The sequence below is a fragment of the Hyperoodon ampullatus genome (genome assembly GCF_949752795.1).
Source record: "Hyperoodon ampullatus genome assembly, chromosome: 2".
Taxonomy (NCBI): Eukaryota; Metazoa; Chordata; class Mammalia; order Artiodactyla; family Ziphiidae; genus Hyperoodon; species Hyperoodon ampullatus.
This window is the reverse complement of record NC_136915.1, coordinates 120,247,591-120,263,592: the sequence shown is the minus strand read 5'-3', so window position 1 is coordinate 120,263,592 and position 16,002 is coordinate 120,247,591. Positions and strand designations below refer to the sequence as shown.

The 16,002-nt window shown below is 40.4% G+C and overlaps 1 protein-coding gene across 2 annotated transcripts in view; it reads right to left on the bottom strand.

Moving 5' to 3' along the window:
- The window catches only part of UAP1 (UDP-N-acetylglucosamine pyrophosphorylase 1), a gene marked incomplete at its 5' end in the record, with an annotated part of 38,985 nt that extends 34,413 nt beyond the window's left edge, over positions 1-4,572 (bottom strand). The window contains one exon of one of the 2 annotated variants that reach the window (XM_079696767.1): positions 4,473-4,572. Coding sequence is in view for 1 of the 2 variants with exons in the window: in XM_079696768.1 (XP_079552894.1) it covers positions 4,473-4,566 (94 nt within the window). The remainder of the gene's footprint in view (positions 1-4,472) is intronic. The other variant, XM_079696768.1, reaches the window with a different exon arrangement.
- Positions 4,573-16,002: the final 11,430 nt, after the last annotated feature.

The following is a 16,002-nucleotide window of genomic DNA, read 5'->3' as shown; positions in this document are numbered from 1 at the left end:
GGAAACAATCCTTAATTTCACCATTGCAACGAAAAGAATAAAATACCTAGGAATAAACCTACCTAAGGAGGTAAAAGACCTGTACTCAGAAACCTATAATACACTGATGAAAGAAATCAAAGATGATACAAACAGATGGAGAGATATACTCTGCTCTTGGATTGGAAGAATCAATATTGTGAGAATGACTATACTACCCAAAGCAATCCGTACATTCAATGCAATCCCTATCAAATTACCAGTGGCATTTTTTACAGAACTAGAACAAAAAAATCTTAAAGTTTGTATGGAGACACAAAAGATCCCAAATAGCCAAAGCAGTCTTGAGGGGAAAAAAATGGAGCTGGAGGAATCAGGCTCCCTGACTTCAGACTATACTACAAAGCTACAGTAATCAAGACAATATAGTACTAGCACAAAAACAGAAATATAGATCAATGAAACAGGATAGGAAGCCCAGAGATAAACCCACATACTATGGTCAACTAATCTATGACAAAGGTGACAAGGATATACAATGGAGAAAAGACAGTCTCTTCAATAAGTGGTGCTGGGAAAACTGGACAGCTACATGTAGAAGAATGAAATCAGAACACTCCCTAACACCATACACAAAAATAAACTTAAAATGGATTAGAGACCTAAATGTAAGACTGGACACTATAAAACTCTTAGAGGAAGACATAGGAAGAACACTCTTTGACATAAATCACAGCAAGATCTTTTTTGATCCACTTCCTAGAGTAATGGAAATAAAAACAAAAATAAATAAATGGGACCTAATGAAACTTAAAAGCTTTTGCAAAGCAAAGGAAACTACAAACAAGACAAAAAGACAACACTCAGAATGGGAGAAAATATTTGCAAACGAATCAACGGACAAAGGATTAATCTCCAAAATATGTGAACAGCTCAAGCAGCTCAATATTAAAAAAACAACCCAACCAAAAAATGGGCAGGAGACCTAAATAGACATTTCTCCAAAGAAGACATACATATGGCCAAGAAGCACGTTAAAAGGTGCTCAACATCACTAATTATTAGAGAAATACAAATCAAAACTACAATGAAGTATCACCTCACACCAGTTAGAATGGGCATCATCAGAAAATCTACAAACAACAAATGCTGGAGAGGGTGTGGAGGAAAGGTAACCCTCATACACTGATAGTGGGAATGTAAATTGATACAGCCACTATGGAGGTTCCTTAAAAAACTAAAAATAGAATTACCATATGACCCAGCAATCTCATTACTGGGCATATACCCAGAGAAAACCATTATTCAAAAAGACACATGCATCCCAATGTTCATTGCAGCACTATTTACAATAGCCAGGTCATGGAAGCAACCTAAATTCCCATTGACAGACGAATGGATAACGAAGATTTGGTACATATATACAATGGAGTATTACTCAGCCATAAAAAGGAACGAAATTGAGTCATTTCTAGAGACGTGGATGGATCTAGAGACTGTCATACAGAGTGAAGTAAGTCAGAAAGAGAAAAACAAATATCGTATATTAATGTGTATATGTGGAATCCAGAAAAATGGTACAGATGAACCATTTTGCATGGCAGAAATAGAGACACAGATGCAGAGAGCAAACGTATGGACACCAAGGGGGGAATGTGGTGGGTGGCAGTGGGATGAACTGGGAGATTGGGATTGACACGTATACACTAATACGTATAAAATAGATAACTAATAAGAACCTGCTGTATAAAAAATAAATGAAATAAAAAAAAAGAATTGACCCCTAAAGGACAAGCAATACACACATAACAATCAAGTGATAAGGAGATGCTTTTTAAGAGCATTCCATGATAATCCAGCCAAATGTTAATAGTAATAAAAAATAGGAGAATGAGGAAATATTTAATCTACTCAGCTAATACAGATAAATGCAAGAGAAGACAGGCATTGTCCAGAAAGAGTTCACAAAGTAAGTATGATCTAGCTGTGTCTCAAGGGTTGAAGAGATTATATAGACAAGATTAGGAAACAAGCAGAGCCTGGTGGCCATGATAAGTAAACATGTGTAGGATGGAGAGCAGTAAGAAAGTTGAAGTTTTATGTAGAATGATGGGAAATGATGTAGGTTAGGGCTAACCCATGAAGAGCCTTGAAAACTAAGCAAAGGAATTTAGACCAAACAGAGGAGGTAACAGGAAGCCAACACAGATTACTAAACAGGGTCCTTCCACCATGCTTTAGAGAGATGAGAGAAAAGAGCATGGCACAAAACAGACTGTAAGGAGGGACAATTAGAAGCAGGAAAACAAGTTAAAAGACAACTGCAGGTGTGAAAAACCAAAGAGCAACCAGATTTGTTGCAGAGGAAATAAGAGTGAAAGGGATAAATTTGAGACACACTGTAAAGAATCATCACTGCATTGTAATTGCTTAGCTTAGATATAAAGGACAGAGGAAAAGTAGGTACCAAAGAAAAAGCAAGTATCTTCTCCTGTAAGAATAGTAAAAGGCAGTATACAAGGTAGTTGAGAGCAAAATTCTGGAGTTCAGCTTTATTTCCCTATGCCTCCGTTTCCCCACCTGTAAAGTGGGATTAATAATACTCTCTACCTCATGAGGACTATTAAACATCAAACACCATTTACAAACTCAGGTTAAGAGAAGCTACATCTGTGGGTCCCTAGAAGGGGCAATAACAACGAACACTAACATATATATGGCAGCACGATTCTTATTGCTTTATAGATAGCTGCTAATCCTCAAAACAACTCTAAGGTACTGTTATTGGGATTGCTTTACAGAGGAAGAAATTGAGCCACAGAGATAACATGCTCAAGGTCCAAAACCAGTAAAGTGACAGAGCTAGGATTCAAACCCTAACAGCCTGACTCCTAAGTTCACATTCTTAACCATCATGCTATACTGACCCTCAGGAGACTATGTTATCTCCATGTGCGTGTGTATGTGCATGTGTGTATGTGTGTAAAAAGAGAGGGGTGGCAAGAGAAACAGGTGATTTGTACTTTATTCAAAAATACAGACACACTTGATTTTCTTATACCTGACTCACTTTGCAAAACTGAGTTCATAAGCCAACAGAATGGAGAAAGGAAGAAAATGTACAGGACAAGTAGGAGAGGAACTTTACAGGATGAACCAGACATAACCACCTCCATGCCACAAAAATAGTATTATTTTCTCCATTAATTCTGATAAGAGGTGTGTGCATGTGTGTAATGGTAAGCAGTAGTAAATAAGAGAATTAGACAAGGATTTTTACTTTGACAACCAAAGTCTGAAAAAGTTGATCTAGAAATTATGACAGAACTTGCTACATGGCCATAGCAATGCATCTGCATTAAAACAATGACATATTTGGCAGTAGCCCACCATTATCAAATATAACTTTATTAGAATTTAAGTTCAAGTTTAAAAGATATTTAGTATTTCCCCCTCCTTTTCTGGTCTCCTTCCTACCTCTGTATCTGCAGCTATATTATGTCCCCCAAATTGATAAGTAACCTCTTAGAGCGTTTGAAAAATAGTCATGGGTAGGAGACATGACCATTGAACCCTTTAAATGCTTCACAGCATAGCCTATTAAGTCTTTTTTAGCCCAAGCTAAGTGAGGCAACTCAATAACAGTGAAGGAACAGAAACTGCCTTCGATCCACACCTAGTTAATTTCACCAGAAAACCCTTAAACTAAAGGCACTACATAATAACATACACACATTATCATAATCACTATTCCCTGATTTCAGATTTCATAAACCATATACAAATAAATATAGCATAGGGTCAGGCCAAACTTAACAAAATCTTCGGGAAGCCATACGGCACATGTGTGCTCTGAACCCTCCAATCCCATGTTTCTGCTTGGCCAAGCCAGTGGAAAGCCAGAAATTTCAACCCTCTTCCATCACCAGTATTAAAACAAAACGAAAGTGGCAAGTAGCCTTTGTCCCACTCTCATGGCCCCCACAAGTATCTCCAATCCTTACCATCAACGCTTTCAGAGTCTTTCCCTCATTTACACAGGACACCCCAACTCACTCCCACCGCACAGTTCCAACGACTTGTCCCCACTGTAGGCCCCCCAAGCTTGGCATAACTGTGCACAAGGCCCTAGCCTGAGAACCTCAAGGCCCCCATCCCAGGTCCAGGCGAGGCTCCGCTCCCAACCGCTTGACAAACCCCTGATTGCAGACATTGCCCATGTGGGCGCCCTCATGCCAGCACTCCCAGCGGGGTCGCCGAGGCTGAGAAGCGCTGCGGGCCACACGGGAGCAGTGTGGGTGGGCAGCGCGCTCCTCGGCGTGTGCCAGGTTGCTGGCTCTTTGCACGTACGTGCGCCGCGTGTCCACGTCGCGCGCGTGGCCGTGGAAGCGTGTGCGTGGCGGCACCAGGCCCCCACCCGCCCCGGGTCCCGAGTCCCGCCGTCTCCTCCAGGGTGCCAAGAGTAGACAGCGACTGAGCTGGGAGGCCCTCACCTCTCTCGGCGCGCCCACAGCTCCGCCCGGCTCCGGCTCCTTCGGCGCGGCCACTCATCGGCGTCCAGCGCCCGCTCCGAATATATACCCTCATCCAGGGGGCCGGGGCGGCGGGGCGGGCCGGGAGCTGGGGCCAGGGGGAGCGCCGGCCCCGGCCACCCCGCCCCTCCGTCGCCGCGACGAGTGGCTGCCCGCGCGGGGAGGCGTCGCAACCACCCGCCCAGACACGTCAGCGCCCACAGCGCAAGAGACGAGGCGGGCGCGGAGAGGAGCGCCGCGAAGGAGCGGGGCGGGGAGGGGCGGGGCCTCTCGCATCACTCATTCTCCAGTCCAATGGGGAGGGCGCGAGGGTCCTGTCAGTAGGTGGCCCCGCCCCCAGCGTCCTTCCGGCTGGGAGGGGTGTCCTTTGCGTTCGCTGGGTGGGGCGAGTTTCGAGCCTAGCGGAGGTACTACGGCTAGGCCCTAAGATCCCTGACGTCACTGTGTTGTTCCTCGAGGTGCCCTCCTGCGGCTCCTAGTCTTTCCTGTGGCCCCACGGCTCGGGGCGCCCCCCTTTTTCCAAAACGGACCGCGGAGCTGGACTGGGAGCTGTGTCATCCGGGTTGCGTTTGTCCGACCACCCACACGGAGGGTTGCGAAAGCGCGGCAGCAGACGTCTCAGCGCAGAACCCCAGGGGCGGGCCTGTCGCGCCCTCTGACCTTGCGCTACTATTTCGTCTCAAGTTGGCTAGGTAGTCAGGGCCCTGACCGTGTTTCTGTTCTGTAGTGTTTGGGGTCGCAAGCACGTGAAACCAGACCCATTTACCTTTGCACAAATGGGCACCAAAAAAAAAAAAAAAAAAAAAAAAAACCAAGAGAGGAAATGCAAGCAAATGTATTAGGTAACCTGAGAAAATGAAAAGCGCGCGCCATAGAGACTGAGCCTGATGTCAGCTTTGTGTGACTGTGGTCTTAACCTCCCTGGGCCTCAGTATATGACACGAAAAGTGTCGTTGGACTGGTTGACCTCCAAGGCCGTTGCTGTGCGACTGTTTATTATTGCCTGTATACCATATAACCTTGTGTGGATGTGCACATGCGATTATATGCTCGGCACTGTGCCTTTAAAAGATGTGTTTACGCGTGGCACTTGGCACAGTTTCTGCAAGAAGTCCAAAATGTTGAAATACCAAAACATCTAGATTTAACAAAATACCTGACTAAGAAATTCAGGCATCTCGGTGCCTTTCTTCCACCTTCTTGAGTGCAAGAGCCTTTTAATTTTCTTTATCAATTTCAAAATCATCCACTGCATTAAGTAACTGAAAATTTTACCCTGGATGAGTAATGCTGGTAGTTATACATTCAGGAGATTGAACACTATCTTTCATGATCACAGAATGTCATCCATTTGTTTGAAAGATTTATAGTTGTAGTGGTTATGAACATGAGATCTGCAGAATTCCAGCTTCTTTATTGCTTGGAATCTTTGGCAACTTAACTTTTCTACATCAGTTTTCTCATCTATAAAATACAGACAATAATAATTATGCCCCTTAGGGGTGTTGTGAGGATTAAACCAGTCAATACAAGAACAATGTGGAACAGAGTAAATACTAAATAAATTGTAATTGTTTTTATGTGAGTGCTTATGCTATGTCAGGCACTGTTCTAGGTCCTGAATACCTTGATATACTTACCATCATCTGGAAAACCTTCTGTTGTTTGGACCCCTGATACTATAAAGAACATTTCCCTCAAACCTTTCATGATAACTAAAAACAAAATTACTCCCATTAATGTTGCTGAGTTCCCACTTGAAGAGACCTAGAAGCCTCCCCACAATAATACAGCTTTGTGACCTTTAAGGAAGGGAAGAGAATGTAAGACAATTGCTTTCTAAAAATATACTGGGTGTCACTCATCTACATTTCTACTCCCTGAGGAAGAAATATATGAGAATTTAGAAAAATATGACGTAGGAGACCAGATTCAAAATCACAGCTCAACCCTGATTTCTTCCTTTATAAAATGAGGATAATACCTAACTCACATGGGTGTAGTAAAAATTAAAAGATAAAGACTCTGTAATAGTGTCTGGAGTATTATAGGCATTCTATAAATCTTAGATGAATGAATGAATAAAGAGAAAAATCACTATTAAAGAGTTCATTAAAGAAAAAAGGAAGAACTGAGCCCAACACAAGTGTTTTCAACGAACTATTATAAAATCAAATTTTTACTTTTACCCTTTGTGCTAAAAATATTTTTCTAGTTTCTAGGCATAAAAAGGTCCATAATCTCATCTTACCAGATAAATATCCAGAAACGTCTTACCTAAAGAGTTATTTCTCTCTTTTAAAATATTTTTTATATACATAGTCTTTTAAAAACTAACAGCAGTGACTTCCCTGGCAGTCCAGTGGTTAAGACTTCATGCTTCCACTGCATGGGGGTGTGGGTTCGATCCCTGGTTGGGGAACTAAGACCCCGCATGCCACGTGGGGCAGAAAAAATTAATAAAATTAAATTAAAAAATACTGGCAGAGAAGGCGAGGATGCTCACTATCCATGATTATTTAACATTACACTGAAGATCTCTTCTAATGCAATTAAGAGGAATTGTAAGAAACTTAAGAATTAGAAAAGAATAAGCAGAACTACCTTGAATTTCAAATGACATGAGAGTACCTGGGAAACTCTAGAAAATCAATAAGATTAATTCAAACTATGAGAATCAATGATAAGACTAAATCATAAAAGATTTCAGTAAGGCTATAAAATGAACAGATAGAAGTCAATCGTTTTCATATACACAAACAACTAGTTAGAAGACATGATAATAGAGGAAAATCCCATTTACGATAACAACAAAGGACATTAAATGTAACACAAAATGTGCAAAACCTGTATAAAGAAAGCTGTAAAACATTCCTACACAAAAGCCACAAAGATACTTGATAAAAGGAAAAACACCCTTTGTTAGTGTATAAATTACACTCCATCTTATAAATGTATAAACTAGACAAGCTGATACCAAAGTGCTCATGGAAAAAGAAACATGAAAGGATAACTAGGAAAACACTGAAAAAAAAAAAAACTACAATAAGAAGCCTACCTACCAGATACCAAAATTTTCTATGAAACCTCTGTAATTAAAACAATGTGGTAGATTGTGAATAGCTGTGAACAACGTGAACAATTGTGAATAGATAGTCAAATGGAATAGACTAGACAGTCCAAAATAGGCCCAAGTACTATATCATAAAGGTGGCATCTCAAACCACTGGACTTTTGAGTAAATGGGACAACTAGGTAGCCACTTGGAAAAAGATGAAACTAGATCCATACTTCACACCATTCATAAGAATAAACTCCAAACACATCAGAGATCTAAGAGTAAAGTATGAAATCATACAGGTAGTAGAAGAAAACATGGAATACTACATAGCTACATGGAATACTACAAAAAACAAAAAGAGAGACTGATACGAACCGAAAAGGGGTGACTTTCAGGACATTGGTATGTGGGAAAAAAAGCAAAGTGCAAACAAGTATACATAATGAAAGAAGGGGAAATAAGAAAATGTACAAACATCTGCTTATTTTTGGAAACAAAACAAAGCAGGAAAGACAACACAGAAACCAATAAGATTAGTTACCTGCAGAGGGTGGGTAGGAATCAAGTGGAGGAATGGGGAGGGAAGCCGCACTTTTCTAAATACAACTTTCTGTATAGTTTTGACTTTTGGAACCCTGTTAATGCTTTACATATTCAAAAAATGAAATAAAAATAACAAAGAGGGAGGTTGAACCCTGAAACAGAAACCAAAGAGAAACAAATCAACCTAATTATATCTTAAATAACATAACTTTTTAAGAAGGTTCCTTGGGGGAATTAACCCAAGTAACTTTTGAAGACAGTATTTTTTCACAGCTTTATTGAGGTTGAGTTAAAATAAACTACAGATATTTAAAATGGACAAAATTTGGTGATTTTGACATATGAATATACCTGTGGGCACAGTATTTTAACTTTCTACCCTCAATCTAAAGACAAAATGAATTGTAAACAAGTGTTAAACTAGTTAGTAGGTTGGCTTTTCACAGTGGTGTGGGTTAGCAATTCTGAAACTTTGTATCCTGGAGGTGAGCAAATGACAATATATTGAAGATAATGAGAGAGAAGTTACTTCTGGAGAAGAAAATTACACATATGGAAAGGCAGAGAGGCTAGAATTACCTCTTTAGTGCAGATTGGAATTGAAGTTAGCATGAACTCATGATTATTAATCCCAGTACAGAAATTGCATACTTATGTGTGTATATGTGATAGAAATGCATATTTGGGGGGAAATGCTAGCAATTAGTGAATTTGGGTAACGGGTATATGGAACTTCTTTGTACTGCTCGACAATTTCTCTGTAAGGTTGAAATTATATAAAAATTTTAAAGTTCAAAAAATTAGAATACAACTAATGGTGGAGTTCTTCACTATCAGTCCAAACAAAAAAAGAAAATCTTTAACCCACGGAGCACACAGCTCTGGAGGAAAGGACCGAGGGTGTGAGAGTCAACAGAATCGTTTGCCTGTCCCCTGTCACATGCCCTCAATCACCGGGTTGGAAAGCCTCATCACCTGGGAAGCTGTAAATGCCACACAGTGCTGTTTTGGGTGACAGCTGTGCTCCCTTAGGACAGGAATAATGCTAGGAAAGTGTTTTTCTCTAATTCTCAACCTTCCAGTTGAAAACAGTGAAGCTTAGATGAGGAGTATGGAAACGTGTTGTGCAGAGTGGGGAATGGCCTGGAATCCCTGGATATTTATATGGATGTCCCTGGGCTTGAACTATTCTCTTAAGAACAAACTGGCACATTTTTCAGTATTCAATCAAGAACAAATAGATGTTTTTTCAAAATATGTTTATTGGGTTGTTCTGTGCCAGTCCTTTTGATAGATACCAAGGGGAATCAAAAGCTAGGGTCTGGGTCCCCAGGGAATATATAAACATGGGGGAGATGTTCCTTTTTCAAGCCAAGGGGCCGTAAGTGCCACAGTGAATGCACAAATGAAGGATTTCAGAGCTCAAAGGAGGGAGAGAATAAAATAAAGAAATTTCTTAAAAGGATAGGCCAGGGCTTCCCTGGTGGTGCAGTGGTTGAGAGTCCGCCTGCCGATTCAGGGTACACGGGTTCGTGCCCCGGTCCGGGAAGATCCCACATGCCGCGGAGCGGCTGGGCCTGTGAGCCATGGCCGCCGGGCCTACGCGTCCGGAGCCTGTGCTCCACAACGGGAGAGGCCCGCGTACCGCAAAAAAAAAAAAAAAAAAAAAAAAAATGGATAGGCCAATAGGGTTTGAGAGAGCCAGGAGGTGAGAAGCCTCACTCTTTAAGGCACCACCCCTTGATCCTCAGCCTTAATAATGGGGCTTCTACGAGCCAGTTATTTGTTTTCACACTGGCAACACCTGATGCCTCCTTAGCAAAAGAAACCAAGGAATTTGTACTCAGAGAACTTAGCAAGAGATCTAGTAGGGTTGGTACTAAATAAACTGTGAAATCAGAAGCATCGAAAAGGGAATATTTACCAAAGGGTATGTATTTTAGGTAGTACGTATGATCCCAGCTTGGCTTTAAAATAAAAATAGATAAAACTTTCATTAGTTAGATAGATAGGTAAGATAGATTAGATAGTTGAGAAAATAGGTAGGTAGAGGCTGTGAGATTAGGAAAAATCACCCTAATTCACTGAACTTCCGTTTCCTTATCTACAAACTAGAGATAACAGTACATGCAATATAAGAGAATTAAAAGAGAAAGGACCTATCACACAGCAATTATTCAGTAAGTGTTAGGTGAATTAATAAGAGAAGGAAAGAAAAATACAGAAAATAAGGGAAATGGAGTGGTCCTCTATTAAACAGACAGAATCATGTTGGGATTCCAAGAAAGGTGTTTTAAATGGGCTATTATCAGACACATTCAAAAATTCAGAAGTGTATACCAAAGAAGATCTTATGTTTTGTCTTTTAGGGACAATGGGATTCCGGTGACTTTGGGGTGTTTTCTAAATTTACTAAAGTGAAAATTATTTTACAATTAAGAGAATATATATTTTTTAATTTCAGAAAAGCAGGTATGTTACTTAACAAGTAAAGAGGCTACTTGCTTGCTTGTTTTTCCCTGCAGTTGTATCGGATATGTGCCAGTCTGTCCACACTTCCTTTTGTAGTACAACCAGTGAGGATCCCCACAGACTTTTCAAACAGCGGGCTGGTATTAGTGAGCATACACCAGGAGTCCTCCCTTCACTGTCCTGAATGTGATGGTCTCAGCTAGGCCCCTGAACATCTAAAGGACCCAGGTTATTTCCCAGCAGTTCATCAGATCACCAGGAGGTCTGGCTTAGCTCAAGGCTTGCATGAGTGTTTCATGAGATCACTATTTCCAAGAGACAAACAGATGAGTGGTGGAGGAATTAGGGCTTTGACTTTCCTGTTGATATTTTCCTAGAACTTGAGTCATCCTAACTTAATAGCTCATCACTCCTCCCACTCTCTAAATTTTCTGTAGCTCAGGCTGTGTTTTGAAATATTGTGAAATAACGAATACGCCCTGTTTTATATATATATATATATATATATATATATATATATATATATATATATATATATATATATATATATATTTACTCAAAGTATAGCCCCACTAAACTGACTATAATCTAGGAAGTAAATAAATAACAGGAAGAAATGAACCAGGGAGAGAGTAGATGAGTGCTGTGTGTAATCATTACAGAGATACACAGCCTCAGGACTCCAAACTGAGTAGGCTGTTATGGTGTGGGAGAGTGGACTTTAAATTCCATTCCAGTGCTGTTAGCCAGAGATTGTCTGGTCCATCTCCCTTAATTAACAGAAAAGGAAACAAAACCCACCTAAAGTTAAGTGATTTATTGAAGGATAGAACAGATAATTAAGAAGCAGAACCAAAATTAGAAGCCTAACACTGTATAACAGGGTTTTTCTGGATTTAATGAGTGGAAAAATAATCCAGTCATTAAAAACCTCAACCACCATAATACATGTTTCGAGTGTATTTTCTTCTCTTCAAGCTAAAAGGCTCTCTACCATTCTGAGTCCTGGGTCAAATATTTAATGCACCCTCTTTGGAGGCCACTTAGCTGGATATTTCTAAAGCACAGGGGGGCTGTCCCCAGGGGAAATTCCTTAGAAACTTAGCCTAGAATGGCATCTGGCCAGCACTGAAACCAGAGCTGCAACATATTTTGTTCTAAACCTGTCTCACCACCTATCTGGTCATTGTTCTCTTATGCCTCTCAACTCAATATGAATGACAAACCAAGGTAGAGCATAAGTTGTTATTGTTGGAGATATCTCCTAGTCACCTATTCCTTCCTTATGAATCTACTACAGCTGAAATTTACTTTATATTTTCCAGGTAATATCTTTAAATAAGGAAAAGATAAAAATGGCATGTCACCTCCGAGAAATCTCAGGCACAGCAAGGAGTTCCACACATTTTTTTTGTTCCAGGCTCCACCTCTCCACTTGGCCTGTGTTACTTAATATTAATAGAAAAAAGACCTAAAATCGCAATAAAAGTCTCTGATAGTGCCAACTGGCTTAGCATCAAAATTGAAATACAAAATGCAGTTTCAAAACTTACTTGGTTCTTAGAGCTGCTGGGTAATTATTTCCTCTACCTCTCAACAGCACTCATTTATTCATTCACTTTGTTTTTGGCCGCTTAGCATAATAGGTAAGAATATGGACTCTGAAGCCAGAGAGCATGAGTTTAAGTGCTGACTATGCAATTACTTAGCTGAATGACCCTGAATTAATTGATGTCTCTGTCCCTCATCCCCCCATCTGTAAAATGGGGATAATGATAGGACCTACCTACTAGGGTTGCTGTGGGGATTAATATTTTTAAAGTGCTTAGAGCAGTTTCTGACTCAGAATAAGACCTTGGTAAGCTTTTGTTTAAAAACTAATATTTACTAAGTTTGGCTTACTGGGTGTCAGGTATTGGGACTAGAATGGTGCAGCAGACAGACTCTAAAGTAAATCCCATGATCCCTGCCTCCTGGATTGTGTAATCCCCTCCCCTCAAAGGTGGGCAGGACCCATGACTCGCTTCCAATAGAATATGGAAAAGGTGATGAGATAATTATTCCCATGAATACATTATGCTATATGACAGAAGTGATGGGATGTCACGCCAATTATTAGGTTATATTATTTAAGACTTTTTGCTAGCAGACTCACTTTGACTTTTTTTACTGGCCTTGAAGAAACAAACTGCTATGTTGAGAACTGCCTATGGAGAGAGCACATGGCAGGGAACTTCACACATGTTCTAGGAGCTGAGAGTGGCCTCCAGCCAGTAAAAATACAAATAAACAAAAAACCCTGAAGTTTGCAGTCCTACAGCCATCAGGAAATAAATTCTGCCAACAATCTGCCAGCTTGGAAGTGGATTCTACTCCAATTGAGCCTCCAGAAGAGAATGCAGCCCAGCTGACACCTTGATTGCACTGCAGTGAGACCTTGAAGCAGAAGACTAAGCCTTGCCCAACACCTTGATTACAGCCTTTTGAGAGACCCTGAACCAGATGCCCCAGGTAGCTGAATAGGTTGGAGAAAAACACACAACCATTCTGACTGGAGTCACTTTAAATTCATAACTACAATACTATGCAAATACCATATACTATATTTCTATAGTCCACTCATTTTTCAATTCTCCTAGATAACATGTTTCACATCTTTTATTTCTCTCAAAGAGAAACGTTTGTAATAACCTTCTCCTCCATGCTCATTCTCAGCAGATAACCTTGCTTCTCCTTTCACTGAGAAAATAGGAACAATCAGAAAAGAGCTTCCTCAAGCTCCCACCACCACATCCACCCATCTACTGTATCTGTACCTGTATTTTTATCTTGTCTCCAAGTGCTTAGGATAAACTATCATGGTCCAATCCCTCTACCCATGAGCAAGGTCCCATCCCCTTATGCCTCCTTAAGGATATCATGATTCCTAATAGGTATCTCAAAATTGGCATGTCTTTAACTAAGCTCCTGATCTACTCCTATTATCCTCTCCACTCTGCCCCACATACAAACCTACTTCTCTCAGTCTCCTCTATCTCTATGGTAACTACATGCCCCTGGTTTCTCAGGCCAAAAAACTTAGAGTCATCCTTGGCACCTTCTCTCGTCCCAGATCCAATTTACAGTAAATCCCATGCACTCTATCTTCAAAATGTATCCAGAATCCTGCCCGTTTTCACCATCACTTTCTTCCATCCATGTCTAATCCACCATCATCTCTTACTTGAATTGTACACAGCAATAACTCCACAACAGATCTCCTTGCTTTTACCCTTGCCCCTCTGCCAGCCATTCTCAATGTAGCAGCCAGGATGATCTCTCGAATTGCATCACTCTTCTGCACGAAACCCTCTAACGGCTTTTTATCTCACTGGGAGTAAAAGGCAAAATCATCAAAAGACCCGCAAGGTCCTACAAGATCTCCCCCCCACCCCACCCCCACATACAGTCCTTCTCTAACTCCCCCCTTTTATGTTCTCCATATCCTGCCCTGGTTCACCAGACTCCAGCCACACTGAAGCTTAGAATTTGTCCTGAGAGTGGTGGGAAGCCCCTGATGAGTTTTACAAGCCATCTTTCTTTCTTCTCTGCCTATAACATAGGACAAAAGATAGACAACTAATATCACAGACTTGCACTACTACGAAATTGTTGCGATGGGCCTTGTTGCCCCCAGCAAGGGCACAAAGGATCCCTTTGCATAGTTGGTGGGGCTTGAGATACATTTCTTATTTTCCTTTTTGTGCCAAAAGAAAGATTAAAAGCAGAAAATTTAAAGACTGATATTCTTAATGTTTTTAAAAGTTTTTTCTTAATTTTTTGTATTATACAAGTATTATAAATATTAAAATTTGGAATGTACAAAAGAGGTAAGGAAGGAAGGAGGGAGAAAGGGAGGAAAGGAGAGGGAGGAAAGAGGAAGGGAGAGAAAAAGAGATAGAAAGGAAGAAAAGAAAGGAAGGAAGGAGGGAGGGAGGGAAGGAAGGAAGGAAAGAAGGAAGGAAGGAAGGGAAAGAAAGAAAAGAGATGAAGGAAAGAAAGAGAAAGAAAGGGAGAAAGAAAGAGAAAGAAAGAGAAAGAAAGAAAGAAAAAGAAAGAAAGAAAGAAAGAAAGAAGGAAGGAAGGAAGGAAGGGAGAAAAGGGAAAGAAAATCATCCGAAGAGCCTGCCACACGAAACAGTTCCTATTAACAATTATGTTAAAGTACTTTTTAAATCACCACCACCCCTCCCCTCCCCAGGGAAGTGGGAGGAACAGTGGCTTCTCCTCTGAAGGCCTGACTTCATTTAGGATGCCACACCCTGCCCTGGCTGAGTTCACTTCTCACCCACAAGTTTTCGAAAAGACTTCCTGGGGTTTGCTTATGAGTCCATGACTTTTCTGGCATTTCACTCAAGTAACTTCTGACTAGGTTTTGTCTTGGCCATAAGGCTGTTTTTAAAAGAGATTCTGGATTTTTCTCTTGATAGAAAAACGATAAATTTAGTTGTACTACATTTTCAGCAGTTTAATGAATGAGTGATAAAATATAAGCAGGCTACCCAAGAATAGAATAAATCTTTTCAAATTGAAATGACCATACAAACTCTCTTCTTCTCACTAGAATCCCTCATTAAATTATATCAGGATAGAATTCTACTGATCTCTGTGTTTTTTAAAAATTGATTTCTCCTTTTATTTATCTGTCACTGAATATACTATCCTATTAGTGTTAGGTTTTATTAGGTTCTATTGTAACTTTTAAAAAGTTGTAATATTTTGTTTGGACATCATTTTTGTTTAAATAACTCTTTAAAGATTGCTATTTATTGTTAGCCATGAAAGATGAAGTTTAGGTCACAATTTAGTACACAGAAATAGTAATTGATAAAAAGTAATTTAGAAATTTTAAAATATAAATGAAACTTTCCAAATGGCAGTTGGTGACTCATTGATTACAGCATCCAATTATAGCCAGTTTGGATTATTTTTTTTTTTTTTTTTTTTTTGCTTTTACGCGGGCCCCTCACTGTTGTGGCCTCTCCCGTTGCGGAGCACAGGCTCCGGACGCGCAGGCTCAGCGGCCATGGCTCACGGACCCAGACGCTCCGCAGCATGTGGGATCCTCCCGGATCGGGGCACGAACCCGCGTCCCCTGCATCGGCAGGCGGACTCTCAACCACTGCGCCACCAGGGAAGCCCTGGATTATTTTTAGAATGAGGCAAGTACACATTTAATTAACAAACAATATGAAATCTTTCCAATTATGTGCTTAAAAATTTTCTGACCACAAAAATTTAAGAACATTTTCTACTAATTATTTTGGTCATTTTTTCATCACCCATTCTCCTCACAATTGATCCAATAAAAGTATTTATGAAGAGAAAGACAAATACTGTATGCTAACACATATATATGGAATTAAAAAAAAATGT